The 15,202-nt window shown below is 34.8% G+C and overlaps 1 protein-coding gene across 3 annotated transcripts; it reads right to left on the bottom strand.

The window, feature by feature from the left end:
• Positions 1 to 2,656: 2,656 nt before the first annotated feature.
• LOC109005659 (protein CHUP1, chloroplastic) lies at positions 2,657 to 14,204 on the bottom strand. Of its 3 annotated transcripts, XM_018984677.2 has the most exons (8): positions 14,003 to 14,204; positions 6,913 to 7,525; positions 6,259 to 6,684; positions 6,033 to 6,164; positions 4,633 to 4,814; positions 4,420 to 4,531; positions 4,042 to 4,185; positions 2,657 to 3,036 (listed from the first exon to the last, which is right to left on the bottom strand). In XM_018984677.2, exons 2-8 carry the CDS (start codon positions 7,492 to 7,494, stop codon positions 2,923 to 2,925), a joined length of 1,692 nt encoding a protein of 563 aa, XP_018840222.2. In that variant the 5' UTR covers positions 7,495 to 7,525; positions 14,003 to 14,204; the 3' UTR covers positions 2,657 to 2,922. The 3 variants fall into 3 exon arrangements, with proteins under 3 accessions (XP_018840222.2, XP_018840220.2, XP_018840221.2); XM_018984675.2 differs by lacking the exon at positions 14,003 to 14,204 and having other exon boundaries at positions 6,913 to 7,657; XM_018984676.2 differs by lacking the exon at positions 14,003 to 14,204 and having other exon boundaries at positions 6,259 to 6,681; positions 6,913 to 7,657.
• Positions 14,205 to 15,202: the final 998 nt, after the last annotated feature.

Genomic DNA, 15,202 nt, shown 5'->3' with positions numbered 1-15,202 from the left:
GTCACGTATTTTCTTAATTCATTTCGTATTATATGCATATTTCCAGCTTAGTGGCATAATTCCAGCTTAGATTAAGTCACAAGTATGCCTGGGAAAAGCATAAAATGAAAATGATATTTTCACTAGCATTTTAGTTTATATAGATTATTTTATTGCACAATTTATTGTCATGACTTATCCTCTCTAATATATCTCCTTACCAAACATTCATAACATTAGGATCTTTATATTTGATCTTATTTTGTTAGATAGAGTTGAAAAATCCAATGTTAGCTGAAGCTCATTATGAATGCTATATAACATTGATTCAAACAACTATATGCATGCATGCATGGTCTTGACAAAAGATTAATTCCCTGGCATTTTCTATTCTTTCCCTTTTACCAATGCATGACAAAAGATTGATCCTATTTTATAGACGCATGCATTGAATGCATGCATGTGAATTAATGCTTCATTAGGTCAAATAAGCTAAATATGTTTAAAGTATGTGCAAATGAGTTGAATATTGTGTGTGGAAAAATGGTGTGTCTAGTTGTTCCTACTAGATGGAACTTAACATACCTAATGCTTAATATTACTGAAAAATACGAAATAGCTTTTGTACTAATGGGAGTGAATGAGTCACAGCTTTTGGCGCCTCCATTTGAAGATTGACAAATGACTCGTATTTTTATTAAGTTTCTAAATGTTTTTTATGATGCTACTTTGAAAATTTCTGGCTCATTGTATGTGACTCCAACTTCAACTTAACCCTCTTCTTAAGGTTCCATTTATTTCCTTTTGTTTGTTTGGTTTATATGAAATGAAAAAAGGCAAGTTGTACTATTTTTCCTTTTCGTTCTTGTCTCCTATCTTTCTTATGTTGTATTCTTGTTAATGCTTAACATACTTTTAATTTCCAGGATGACTATTCCAAATGGGTTGTTGGAAGTCAGAGAAGAGTGGTATGCTTTTATTCTTTAATTTCAAAACTTGCAGCTATACACATTTCTATCTACAATTTACAGCATAATTTGCTTGTGATGTGGTATATATAGATGTACCTGAAGGCTCTTTTATTATTAGAGAGCACACTCCCATGTCAAATTTGTTCTCATGCCTTTGGTTCAATGAAGTTGATCGGTTCACTCCTCGTGATCAACTAAGTTTTGCATATACATATCAAAAGATGAGAATGGTGAATCTTGGCAAATGGTTTCGCCATAATATGTTCAAGGTTAGTAACTCTATAGAATGTCATCACCTCAAAGCGAATGGTGTAATAGTTGCTGAAATAATTAAAGTTAAACTAGTTGTTTGGAATGAGATTACCTTCTCTGTGCAGTATATATAAAAGAAATGAGAAGCTAAATGAGTATGAGATCTAGATCTAACAATTCTTTTCAGTTCCTTCCCTTTCAAGACTGTGAGAGGAGAGCCATAGCTAAGCAAGTAAGACTTATTGTTTCTAATCATTATAGTTTTCATTTATTTGTTGCAATTGATGTTGTTGGCAACTTATGGAGACTCAGTCCAGATCAAGGTGAAAGAAATCAATGTATTATTATTTATTTTATTTTTTGTAAATTTATGTTTTGCATTGTGATGTAACAACAATATTATTTATTTTACATTTTTATTTATTTTGTTTGTTAATTTATTTTTTTATAAAAATCTTTTAAAAAGTGTTTAAATTATTTTAAAAAAAAATCTGAACAATTTAAGCATATCAGAATTAAAAAAACAAGTGCTATAAACATATTTTTTTAATTTTTAAAATCTTTTCTTAAAAAAATAAAAAATAAAAACCAAATTTATCTAATTATAACCCGGATCCGGATTAAATCCGGATATTCGGTTATTATCCGGTTATTCGCCCGGGCGGATAACTGCCTGGATCTTAGCATCCGGATTCAAATCCGATTATGGCCGGATATCTTAATTCGGATCCGGTTGAACACCCCTACGTATAGCTAGACCCGGACTATCCAGGTCGTTGACAGCGTCTTAGAGGAATGTTCGGCAGAGTCGGCATCTGTGCTACACTCATTAACAGAGATAGGGCAAAGAGACCAAGACTCGAAGGATTCGGCAGTGGGGAACTCAACTGTGCTGCACGTGTGGTAGTCAGAGGCTAGAAAACACGCTGACGCTTCAAAATGTCGCACAACTTAGGTGGCGAATGCAGTCACGCGACTATGGTTTGGCAACTCCAATGTTTTGAAGATCAACGACTAGCAAACATAGTGGAAGGCGTGCGTGTGGTAGTCCTCGAGTTGGAATGCGATGGATCAAACATTTCCGATCTAGTGGAAAGAAGTAAAAAAAAAAAAAAAACCAGAGACAAACTGAAAAAACTAACTGGAAAAGTACTATGTAGAGATTGAGGAGGAGAGGGAGGAGCCGAGCTCGCCCTTGGGTGAAGGTTTAGGGTGGAGCTCTCAGGCTCTCTCTGACTCTCACTTCTCAATGGCAATAACTGTAATTTATGGTAACTTGTTTATACCATCTAGGGCCTTTATAACATCTAGGCCCTAGATGGTATAATGCAGTAAAAAATTGTTTATAACATCTATGGCCTAATTCTCCCTGAAATTCTTGTTGGGTTAGGAGACAGCCTTTAGCTAAGAACATACTTGTGGGCACATCTAATTACAGTAAGCAGTCATACAAGGGCTAGTAAATGTGTATGTATACCCCCCCTCCTAAAATCAGCCGGACATCTTTTACAGCAATTTAGAATTACATCAGTCAGTAAAATGGAACTTTTTTCAAAGATGAAGAGCCCGTGTTATCTCCAATTTGGACTAACCTCATCCACTAGAGTATTGCACAAAATTCCTGTGAACATTTCATTCGCTACTAGTTGTTACGATGAAGGCGAAGGGAAAAAATGCTATTTCTCCTGAGAACGGCACTTGGCAGTATTCCCACGGCTTGTTACGATGAAGGCACACCGGCTAACAATTCTCGAGACCCTCTAAAATGTCCTGGTACTTGCTGCCTTATCTCTTCAAAAGCGCACAATGTTTCTGAATCAAGACCTCCAGCAAACTGCAGACATGCATGCAACAGAACTGAATGAGGAAAGCACTTCCACATCACTAGCCAAGATTACAAAAGCATAATTTATGTACCCAAACAATAGTAAAGTTAATCAACATTTCAAGCTGAATGGAGATGTTGGAAAAGAATATACGTATGCTTGCAATACAAAGACCCAACTGTTTTCACATCAATGTGGAGATCCTCCATGAAACTAACCATAGTGTTCATGCCCTAGAGAAGGAACTTGCTTGCAAGGGATTGACATGTTGAGGTCTGACATGTCTGGGAAGCAAACAGTTGTGCCTATGGCTAAAAAGGGTGGAGACTTGAGAAAACCTAAGCAAGTGCATTTACAATGTCTCAGCTGTGTATCATACTCTTGTGAGATGACATGCAAAGGGAGTGAGCACATAACTGAAACTAAGCAAGTGTATTATGAATGCCCCAGCTTTTTGCATCATAATCATTTGGGGGATGACATGCAAATGGTGGTGTATAAAACTTGGTATGCCAATATAATAAACCTTCCCACTTTCATCTAAAACAAAAACAATCATAACGGAATACAGCGTCACTTCATGGTTTGTTTTATTATTGTTGTTTGGTTTCTTACCCAATTTTCAATTCCTACTTTTTAAGAGAAGATTTTAGAGTTATATTCATGTCTTAAAATAAGTGAAAAATAACAAAAATAAAGAAAAAAAATGAAGGCAGATATCCCAACCCGGCAGTTTTCACCATGCAAAAGATTTCTTCTGCAAAGGAAACTAAAATTTGACTTTATAGACAGCCAACCGACTGCAATATAGTAAGGTCTGCTCACCATTCTTTGAGATATAGACCATCTCTCCCAAGTCCACAAGAAAATCCACAATTAAGAAACACTGTCCAATTAGACAGACCTCATTTCCTCTCTCATGGGATTACAATGTTTCCCTTTTCGTGCTGAGATGTTGCCATTTTATATTTCAAATCATGGAGATCATAGAAATTGATGAACTTGAGGATTACCTGATGAGCTCTATATGCAAAATGCACACCCTGGAGCAGAAGAGATTCTTGATTACTTTCCCTATCTGAATTCCGAATGGACTCAAGCTCTAATGTCACTCTTTTCATGTATATCTTAGCCAAATTCATAGAAGCCTGCTTTATCTGTGCAAATTTTCAAATAAAAATTCAACAAGCCATAATTAGAATCCAAGATGGGCATTGCTGTCGTATTAAGTGCCGAATGCGTAGAGATTTTTTTTTTCAATTTTCTTGGATAATAGGTAAGCGTAGAGATAGTAATAATAGCTTCCAAATTTCCCACTTTTTTGTAGTTGCAAACAATTAAATACAAAAGAGTACACCTAACAACAAAAGGATGTGTGCCAAAGAGCATACCTTACTCACAATTCCTGAATCAAGCATCCAATCAGTTGGAATTCTATAGTTCTCATAAGAACGCATAACTGAATTTCGCAGCTTGATCAACCTTTCTATTCTCTGCTCAGACCTTCCAAAATCAGAAGAGATTGGAAAAATCAACACAGTGACAAGATAAATCATAAAAAGGTACCTTCCAAATAATAAGGATGTATTTAACATATTTCCTACTTGTCTAATAAGCTGGCCATCTTCTTTAAGGCAGCTCCACATGGAATGTTAGAGTCATCTTCATAAGAAGAAATATCATTTTCGAACAGTTTAAGGTCACGATATTCAATTGCAGCCTCTCGCATGGCATCAGCTTTCCTCTCAGGCCAGTTAAAATGTTTTAACACAGCCGGCTCATCAGCCTGTAGAAGCAGGATGAGAGACAAATATAGAGAAACTGAGAAGAAAGACAGTAAGAGTCAACGGCACTACCAATGTAGAATTTTCTCACAATCCCAGAGCACTGCCATAATATCTCCTATAAACCATGCCAATTATTTAATATATAAAGAGAACTATTTTAGCATTATTCAATTGAAAATAAAAACAAAAAAATTTATCTACCTCCAATAAAGTTTTTTTTTTTTTTTACCATGTCATTAAAATAAAGGAAGATATCCCACTAATTATATCCTACAATAGCATATCCCATCTGGTGTGACTTGCACAACTAGATCGGCAAAATAGGTTTAGCCTAAATGCACCATATCCATCATAAATGAATAAAAAAGATGGATAGCATACAGAAGCAGTCCTTACAGTCTACAATCAGCACATGCCCATCCTACTGGCTCTGATAAGCATTTCAAGTTTTAAGGAGGAGAATATTAGCTTACATTTCGTTTGCTTCTAAAATTGGATGAACCACTAAAACTAGCCAAATCAACATCACTACATGCCTCCACATAAAATATCACTTGGATCTAGCACCGTCAATTCCACTTAGATGATCAAATTGAAAACAAATGATCATCACAGAAAGATGTTAAACATTGTCCTCGCACCTATGATATAATTATAATCATATAGAAATATGTCCACAGGGACCACAAAACTAAAGGTTAAAATGATGATCAGATACATTATGCATGTGCCAATGGACAACAATATATGACGATAACAAAGCAAAAAAGCCAGAATACATGAGATGCAAATATTTAAGTATTGTAACTAAAAATGTAATTGCTTCAAGGATGCCTTCAATCAAGACTAACAACAAAAAATGCAACAAAACTAGTCTAGATCTAAAATTCTTTAATCAAGTACTCCCAAGGCACGAACCAAACCTAAAGTGTAAAATTATTAATTTCAAGAGAATGATAGATCAACATCTAAAAGTGCCTAAAATAGGGTGAGACTACCAACCTGATGATTGGACTTTGGACAAATGTTTTCTTCATCAAGTTATTTAGAAAATGACTAGCTATCATTTCCATACCTATTGTAGCAATGGCATCTAAGATAGCTTCAGAATTTAGAGATGGAGTTGTCGGGCATTATAACTAATTGAAGACTAAATATCAATGGTTCTTCTTTGATTAAGCAAAATCCTAATTACTTGTAAAAAAATTAGAAATTACCAAAGAAGATAGTTCATTGTCAAGCCAGTCAATGAACTTCAGGACGTCTTCTATATTTGTATAAGCTGCATCGAGCACCTTCTGGATAAGGCTGTTGATGAACCCGCCTTTAGTTTCAATGTCGGACTTTATCTGGGAAAAACAATCAGTTGTTCATGGTTCAAACCGAGGCAGTATCAGCAGAAATAAATCATCAGTTTATAAGTCATGAAATTCAAATGCTTACAGCTAACAAATGAGCTGAACGATTTTGAATTTCTCCAACTATGCTACTATGTACATTAGTAGCTGCAGATTTAGGATGATTTCCAGATCCTGGAGAATCCCTCTTCCTCCCCTCATGCCTTGATAATAAGTGATAAAATTCTACAAGTGTTGGAGCCCTTTGAGTGGTAGTAGACACTCTAGCTGAGGGCCGAGGTGGTGGTGGTGGTGGAGGTGGGGGCAAGGATGAACAGACTGGAGACTTTCTTTCTGCACCTGTGAACTTGGGAACTGGACGTTTTGGTAGTGGTGGTGCTGTTGGTAGTGGTGGTGCTGTTTGAATAGTACTTGCCTCATTGATTGGCTCCTTTTTTACAGTTGAGTGTTCCAACTTGCTGGCAATGAGTTTCTGAATGTCTTTAAATTTAGGGCTCTGGTACTCCTCCTTCTAATCCAAAATAAAAATTGAAAGTTGTTAGATTAATTGATAGCAAGACTCGAACTTCAAAACTTTATTTTGTGTGTGTGTGTGTGTGAAACGGGCACCGGATTGACTTTTTGTTTCGTATTCTAATTGATAGGTAAAAACTTCACTTATAGGACATATCCTGTCCTCTAGAGCCGTAAAACTATAAATTTCGCATATAATCTGCGAGATGCTATCAGTAACCCTCACCTGGCGGTCACGATAGCTAAGAGCTGCTATCTTTGCTTCCGCAGCTGCAAGATCATGTATGAGCTTCTCATTCTGCGACTGCAACTCCGCGTTCAAACTCTGCGCCCTATCCAACTCTGCCTTCAAGGCCAACACCTCAGACTGCAAATTCTGCATCGAAGTCTCGCTCTGCAGCAACTCCTTCCTCTTCCCACCATCTGGGTCATCCTCGTTTTTGTTTCTTCTACGTGAGTTGGGATCAGAGGACCCCCGCGGCCGCGGCCGCGGCCGAGCAAACTGCTCTACAACCTGGCGGTCGTTTCCGGTCCGACCCACAACGACTTCCTCTCCGGATTTGGATATATTCAACACAGAATTCCTCCTTGCAGAGGTTGATGCTGGCTTTACTGCTGCTCTTGCAGAAGATGTACGGATAGCTTTTTCCTCTGGTTTCGACTTAGGAGAGTCCTTATTGGGTTTAGGGGAAGTTCTGAGGCGAGATGGTGTTGTAGACATGGACATGGCAGTAGGCTTGCACTCATTTTTTCTTGCTGGCGTCCGTGGCGGTGGCGGTGGCGGTGGCTGTGGCGTCCCTTGCTTCATCGTGGCGAGTAAAATCAACAAGGGCCTACAACTGTAAGTAAAGGCAAAGCAACAGAGAATGAAACTCTCGAGAGTTTCAAAGACAGAGAGAGAGATGCTAGTGGAGAGGGTTTGCGAGTGCTTCACGCTGTGCTGATTCATTGCCTCAAATACAGAACGAGACAGTGAACCTATCAATTTTATATTATTTATAATGTCCACCGAGTGGGAGTGGTAAATTGGTATTTGTATGTTGCTATAAATTGAATTGAGATTGATTAAAATTTTTATAAATAGTAATAAATTGAGATGATAGAGTGAATTTTGTAGAGTATAAGATGAGTTTAAATGTATTTAAATATTAAGATAAATTTAGATATATTTATAAAAAGTTAAAAAAAAATTACGATCTCGTGTGTAAAGATGTGTTAAGTTAAAAAATATTATGTCTCATTTGTAAAGAGATTATTTTGAGTTACTATGAATTTAATAATTTAAAATTTGAATATTTTGATGTTAAATTTAACTTAAAATTAGACAGTCCAACTTGAACTAGTCTCATCTATTATTTGTTTAAATTTATCCGTTTATTTCAGATTAACTAATGTTTTTGCTTTTGGGAAGGGCTTACCTCGCAAAGCAATGAGCATTCAAACTTCAACTACACATTACATTACCGCTTTTGAAAGGTGCACCCGAGATTAATCAAAAGCTTACAAATAAAAGCTTAGAAACTAATGTGATCTTCTTATATGGTTTGATTATAGAGTTCTTTTTGTTGCAACAAAAATACATTTGACATGATATCATAATACAGTCACTTCAATTTGTAAACATATATATATTTTTTTATAATATTAACCATTCTCATCATGCATGCATGTATTCGGGTAGTACTATTTATTCAATCTAAGTATTCGATCGAATCATACAAATTACAGAAGATTTTAGAGAATATTCTTCAACCACACAAATAATTCTCAATTATATCGATTGATACGATGCATTTTAATAACTTTTTATATCAACCACTTAAAATATAAAAAGCTGATTCACATATATACTTCACATCTATCATCAGTGTAATTGAGGACGACATGACATCTTGATTAACAAATGACGTTTCCTGTCACATATATAATAATAGGACCACAGAGGACGTGCAATTAATATTAAACATTAATCATATGGTAATAGTTATTTTTCTTAATGAATGATTTATTTTAGAACAAAATAAAGGAAAAATACTTCATTTTACCCTAGTGTTTGGTGGAACTCGTGGGCTCATTTTCAACAGTTGGTTGGGTCATTTTCAACCTAGCTTTCTGTTGCCAAGCAAAGGGTGTCCTAAAAGCACCTTATAATAATGTTTTTCTAATTATATTGTCATGAAGATTGTTCTGATCATCATAATCATAATCAGATGGTCGGATGGGAGCCACCAATAATAATGAGATGGGTCCATGCACCTAATGTATATATATAGATCACTTATATAGACAAATTAAATATTAATAGAGTTGAGAATGATTGAAGCTAGAGATGATCAGAACGACCAACTTTAATTTAGGTAGAGCTTTATTTTGGAATATATAGACAGCATAATCCAAAGTTGTTTTCTTAAGCCAGCGATCTGCCTAGCTCTTAATCATTGCTCTCTCTAACAAAAGGATTTTGGACTCTAATTATAAGTAGTTGTCACAACCGGCCAAATTAATGGTTGTCTCAAAGTCACGTTAATACTAAGAACGTACAAACTCTCATAGACTCTAAAAGTAGTGTTGACTGGTGGACCTCCTCCTCTTGAATGTGATGTATCATGTTCAAATATATATATATATATGCACTACAAGAAAACTGTTTATTTGTGGTCAGTTAATTTTAACGAAATGACTATTTACAGTTAAAATGAGTTTGTTTTGGTCACAAATAATCTTTTTACCGCAATTAAATGATCACAAAAGTCTATATTTCTTGTAGTGATGGGATATTTAAATTACATGATGGGATATTTCTTGTAGTTAGGTATAAAAAGAGGGGATGAGTCCCCAAAAGATACATAGAAGAAACACAATGTACTTTGGCAGCCAAAAAATTGAAAAAATAAAAATGGGAGGGAAAATATGATCTACAAAGTGATTCTCATGTTCTCATACTTTCTTGATCACGAGATGATCACTTAATTTTGGCCAAAAAAGGGATCATGATCTTATAAGAGCTGGTATGCAGCTAATTGCTTGCATGGCAATTGATCATTGAGCTGGGAACATGAGTTATTCGATCCTATCCCAAGCTGGATGGAGTATCAATTAACTAAGGTCAGCTACTCGATCGGGCAAGGGAGTGATGATCATGATGATCAGGAGTAGAAAAGTTACCAAAAAAGAACAAATTGTGAACCGCCCACGCATGCCGCCCATGGTGCATGGTACGTACGTATATACATGCATGCAGCTCAAGCATTGGCAAATTTAGCGCGAGGATGGATTGAGCTTGGCATGGGGCCGGAGACGGTGGAGCGGAGCACGCGTGTGGACTAGATGGATATATTTCATATCTAAACATTTTATTCCTCTACATAATAGGAAAACCTAAAAAAGAATAACCACACATGATGACTAAAAAGCTATATATATACATATTTATATATATATATATATATATATATATATATATATATATAGAACTTGTTAGTGAAGGAAGTCAACTAGGATGTGCATGGGAGGCTCCCCTCCACCCCATTAGCAGCCACTACAAGAAAACTATTTATTTGTGACCATTTAATTCTAACGAAATGACTATTTACAATTAAAATGAGTCTATTTTGATCACAAATAACATTTTTACAGTAATTAAATAGTCACAAAAATCTATTTTTCTTGTAGTTAGCTGACTAGAAGTGAGGACAAAAGGCTAGGCTAGGCTTTTTGGAAAACTCCATAATTTGAGAACTATACAAGTAATAATAGATAGTTATAACAATTAGCCAGTATCATTTGTTTTTGTAGATAAAATGAAATGGAATGAGTTAAAATTAAAATTAAAATTTGAATATAATATTATTAAAATATATATTTTTAATATTATTTTTATTTTAAGATTTAAAAAAATTAAATTATTTATTTTATTTTGTATAAAAATTTAAAAAAATTATAATGATCATTAGATGAGATAAGATGAATTGTAAAAATAAACAAGGTCACGTGATATTCTTTAAAATATATGGTAGGAAACTTTGCTATAGTTGCAGTAATATTCAAACAGTTATAACTTAAAAAAAAAAAAATCTATTATTAGGTCAATGTCTAGATCGGTACACATAGTAAATGCCTTACATGATCTACTATATTTGATTTAGAAGATAAATTTTAAAATTTAAATTTTATAAATTAAATATTATTATTTAAATAATGTAGATGGTATACTCTACAGATTGACTTGAGAATAGAATAGCTTATAACAATTAATAATCATATGGGTCCCATGATTTTGGGATATATATATTTAATTTCTCTATAAAAAAAAAGGTATGCTTTCGCACATGGGAGATTAAAGCTAGCATTAAGATCTAATGGGGCCATGGATGGATACCCTCAAACTGTATAAAGAACAAAACCATGAAAACACACCACCAAAATAACAATTAGAACATGATAAAAGAAAAGGAGACAAGCATTTTGTTAGACAATGATTATGTAGCAAACATATAAATATGCCACAAGAGACAATAGTACGTAGCTGCAGTTGTGATGTTTTTGGTGGGGATAATTTCTTGCATCTTACCTAACAATCCCATGCAGACACACTGGCCAGAAAGTTGGCAACCTGGCATGCATCCTAATTATTTACATATATAGTAGAGATCGATTGAAAAAAGACATTCCAAAAAGAAATTTCCTGATCACCCTAAAGGCAGATGGCACGTCCCTTGCACATGCATGAGGAATTTATACACACAAAAACTACGTATACGTACACAAAAAAACTAGATAACGTACGTACGTGCTGCTCTCAATCCTACCGTAAACGGCAAGGAATTCAGATTTATAAAAATGAGTCTAAACGTCCCAACAGCTGTAGGAATTTGTAATATTGTACCGTAAAGTTCGAGAGGAGATGTGGTAAACCTTAATTAGATAGAGTGCAATCTCCTAGCCTGTTAAATTGTTGAGGCAAGATGACTTAGTCATGTGTGCACTGATTGATGCTGAAGAAAAGGTATGGAAAAGAGATTTTAGTTTACCAGATTATGAGTGAGGAAGAGGCAAGTGTTATTTGTAGTACTCTTCCTTTGAGCTGTAAGCTGGGAAAAGAGGATAAGTTGATTTGGGGGATGCGATGGTAAATTTAGTTTCAAAAGTGCTTATTTTCTTGCTGTTCAACAGACTAGAAGAGGCAGTTTAGTTGGGAGCATTCAGGTAAAGATAGGATTAAATTAGGGGGTTTTCAGCATATATGGAAGATGGAAGTCCCCTTAACTGTGAATACTTTTCTCTGGGAAGCTATTCATGAAGGGCTACCTACAAGGAAGAATTTGGCAAGGCGTGGGGTTGTTGATTCAGCTTTGTGTCCCATCTCAAACGTGTTGAAGAGACTACTTGTCATGTGGCATGGAGTTGTATGGCTGCCTTTGATGTATGGGCAGATCAGTTTAGTGTGGTTTAGAAGTGAGATTTTTGAAGTTTGTGGGAGTTGTTAACTACAGGTTTATGTCTAAAAAAACTTGAACAGGCTGCATGTGTGATGAGGAGGATTAGGCTTAGGCGAAATCAATTTATTTTTGAAGGAAAGTTTGTTGACCCCAAGACTGTTTATAGTAGTGGTTTGAGGGAGATGGAGGAATTTCAACAGGCACAATCAGAGTCTCCTAAAGCAAATGATAGCTTCACCAATCCAATTGTGAGGATAAACTCTTGGGTGTAGCCGTGTAGGTATTCTGGTTAGGGATTCGATGTTAAAAGCATTCTTATGGACAGATCTTCATGGAGAGTACAATATATGTCCAGAGAAAATAATCAAGCTGCTCACCATTTAGGAAAGTTAGCTTTAAAGTATGTTGAAGATGAAATAGTGTGAATGGAAGAGTTTCCGGATTGTATTTATTCTTTTATTGTTGCTGATAGACAATATAATGCTTGAGTTTTGATGAATGAAATTTTTGTGAGGTTTTTTTATTTAAAAAAAAAAAAAGATAGAGAATTAATTAATAGTTGGTGGTTTGGCCTTCAGAGACTATATATATATTTATCTTTAATTGGTATGCAAATTAATTAGATCCATGGCTACATTTTTTTATTATTATTATGAATAGTTATATACTTAGAAATATAATATATAAAAAATGTTATTTATACTTATAATTTTACTTATATAACTCTACGTGCTAATGTATCATGAGCTATATATTGAAAATGGTGAGAATTTTAAAACTCGTAATTTGAACAGCTTTAGATTAAAAAATATTGATAAAATAGGATTAATGTTACTTTATACGTATAATATTTTAAGTAAAAGTATACACACCATGTGTAGCAATAATACTCATAATATATATACTATAGGTCTAACATACTCCCTCCCTTTAGACTTTGACTTTAAAATGCTGTGACTCGTATTTATTGGGCTTTAATGGGTTGAAATATTCATAATTATGGGCTGAAATGGGGCAACTTGAAACTAGGTCTTCGAATCATGGATCACAGATATATAGGCCCTGAAAGGAGATGATTTTTTCTTATATTAGTTATATATATATATATATATATATATATATAAAATCATTTTTGGCCTTTGTAAGAGTTTTTTATATGATGGGAATTATTTAGAGAGACCAACTGTTGTATTTTGTAAGACTATTTAATAAGGTAATATTATTTTCCCATCTGATATTTGATCAATCAATCAAACATATATATCTATTTGATTCAAGATCATGATATACCGATTGGCCGGCTCAGCAGTGAATTAACATGAATGCAAGTTTGCAACACCATTTTATGTGTATGATTTTCTAAGGAGTAAATTAAATTCCACTGAACATTAATCTATACCGAAAGCAATCATATATATATATATATATATATATGGTTTCATGCCACTTGAATCTAAAAGACAAAAGCCCACACAATTAGATCAATATCCTACTGGAATCACATGTTTTTCATTATTGTAGGATGGTAATTCATAACAAGCTAGCTAGGTACGTACGTATTAGCCATATATATATATGTGTGTGTGTGTGTGTGAAGCAAACGTGCTAGTTGTTGGCCGTTAACCGCCGGCGGCCGGCCGTGTCATTCAGCCGCGGGTAGACATGATGTGAAAATTCACATATATATGCAGTCGGTAAATAGTCAATCTTGTTTTTCTCGTTATGTATTCTTTTAGTAATATTTTTTCCTCTGGATGATCAATCAACCCAGTTGAATTAATCTCCTCATTTTCAGCTGATTCGTTCCTATATAGCCCATATATATAGAAGCTGCTTACTGAAAAATAACAGAAAAAAGTACAAGATCATAAGCCATACCTGAAAACATGAACCCGAAATACTACATGAATCTTCTGCAGAATTATATAATAAGGTGCGGATTCCTACTGCCCAATGGATCGCCTTCTAGCTGGCCTTTCGCAAAGCACATGAACAAGTTGCAACATCATTCATTATTACAATGCAAAGTGCAGAAAGAGAAGGGGGAAGCGGGTGGATGCAGCACCTTGAAATCTTAGTATTTGACATGAGTTTATTGTTATACATGTTGTATTAATATATATATATATATATAAGTGCATGTATGCGTTTTGTATGTGAAAGACTGGTTGATAAGTCTGGGGGGGGGATTCCCTTTGAAGGAAGCTACTGCTGCATGGGTTGGTTGCAACTTCACATCATGATCAAGCTGTTGCAATATTTGTTGGTCTGATTGCGATTTAAAGAGTTGGTGAATTAATATTAATTTTTCACTGGACATGTCATAATCTTCATCTTCCAGTACTCAATTTCACGTGCTTAAAAAATCTATTACTATACTTTTATAATGCGCAAAGTTACTGTTCACATCCATTTTTCTTCACCATTCACTGTGTAAGTCATTATTATTATTATTATATATATAAAAAAATCAGTATCTTTTCATTTGATTAATGTATCAGATTTGTATATCAATTGTGTGAGATTTCCAGATATAATTCTTTTACTTTTTTCATTATTAAAACTAATTAATAAGAAAGTGGAGGAAATTAAAGGTGATGGCGGTGGCCGTGGCTGGTGGGATGCATGTCTAGCCCAATTGGCATCCCCACAGGCCACAATTAAGGGTCTGGATCAAGAAGGGCACGCACATCATGATCAGTCCCATTCGTAGACATGAAATAAAAATTCTGGATTTTGGGGTGCATTAATTTTGAGAGTTTTGAATATATAGGTGGTGGGTCTAATCAAGATGAGTCAGGTACGTAATTGATCTTTGATGGCAATGGCAGTAATCCTCATCACCCTCCAATCAGTGCAAAGAAGTGGAGTTTAAAATGTTCAAAAAAAACTTTGATGTGGGCTTGCAAATCAAGAAAGTGGGATTTTTCTTGTATGATTGTTGGAGTAATCTGCACTTCTATCTGATCTTTTTGTTATTATGTGAGACAAAAAAATATATGGTTGTTGAGATGTCAAGGCATTAACGTCTGCTATTCTTTAGTCTTTGCAATGTTAAACGTCACAAGGAACTGATCA

Source organism: Juglans regia, chromosome 7 (assembly GCF_001411555.2).
Source record: "Juglans regia cultivar Chandler chromosome 7, Walnut 2.0, whole genome shotgun sequence".
In the NCBI taxonomy this organism is placed as follows: domain Eukaryota; kingdom Viridiplantae; phylum Streptophyta; class Magnoliopsida; order Fagales; family Juglandaceae; genus Juglans; species Juglans regia.
This window is presented reverse-complemented; position numbering and strand designations above follow the sequence as displayed.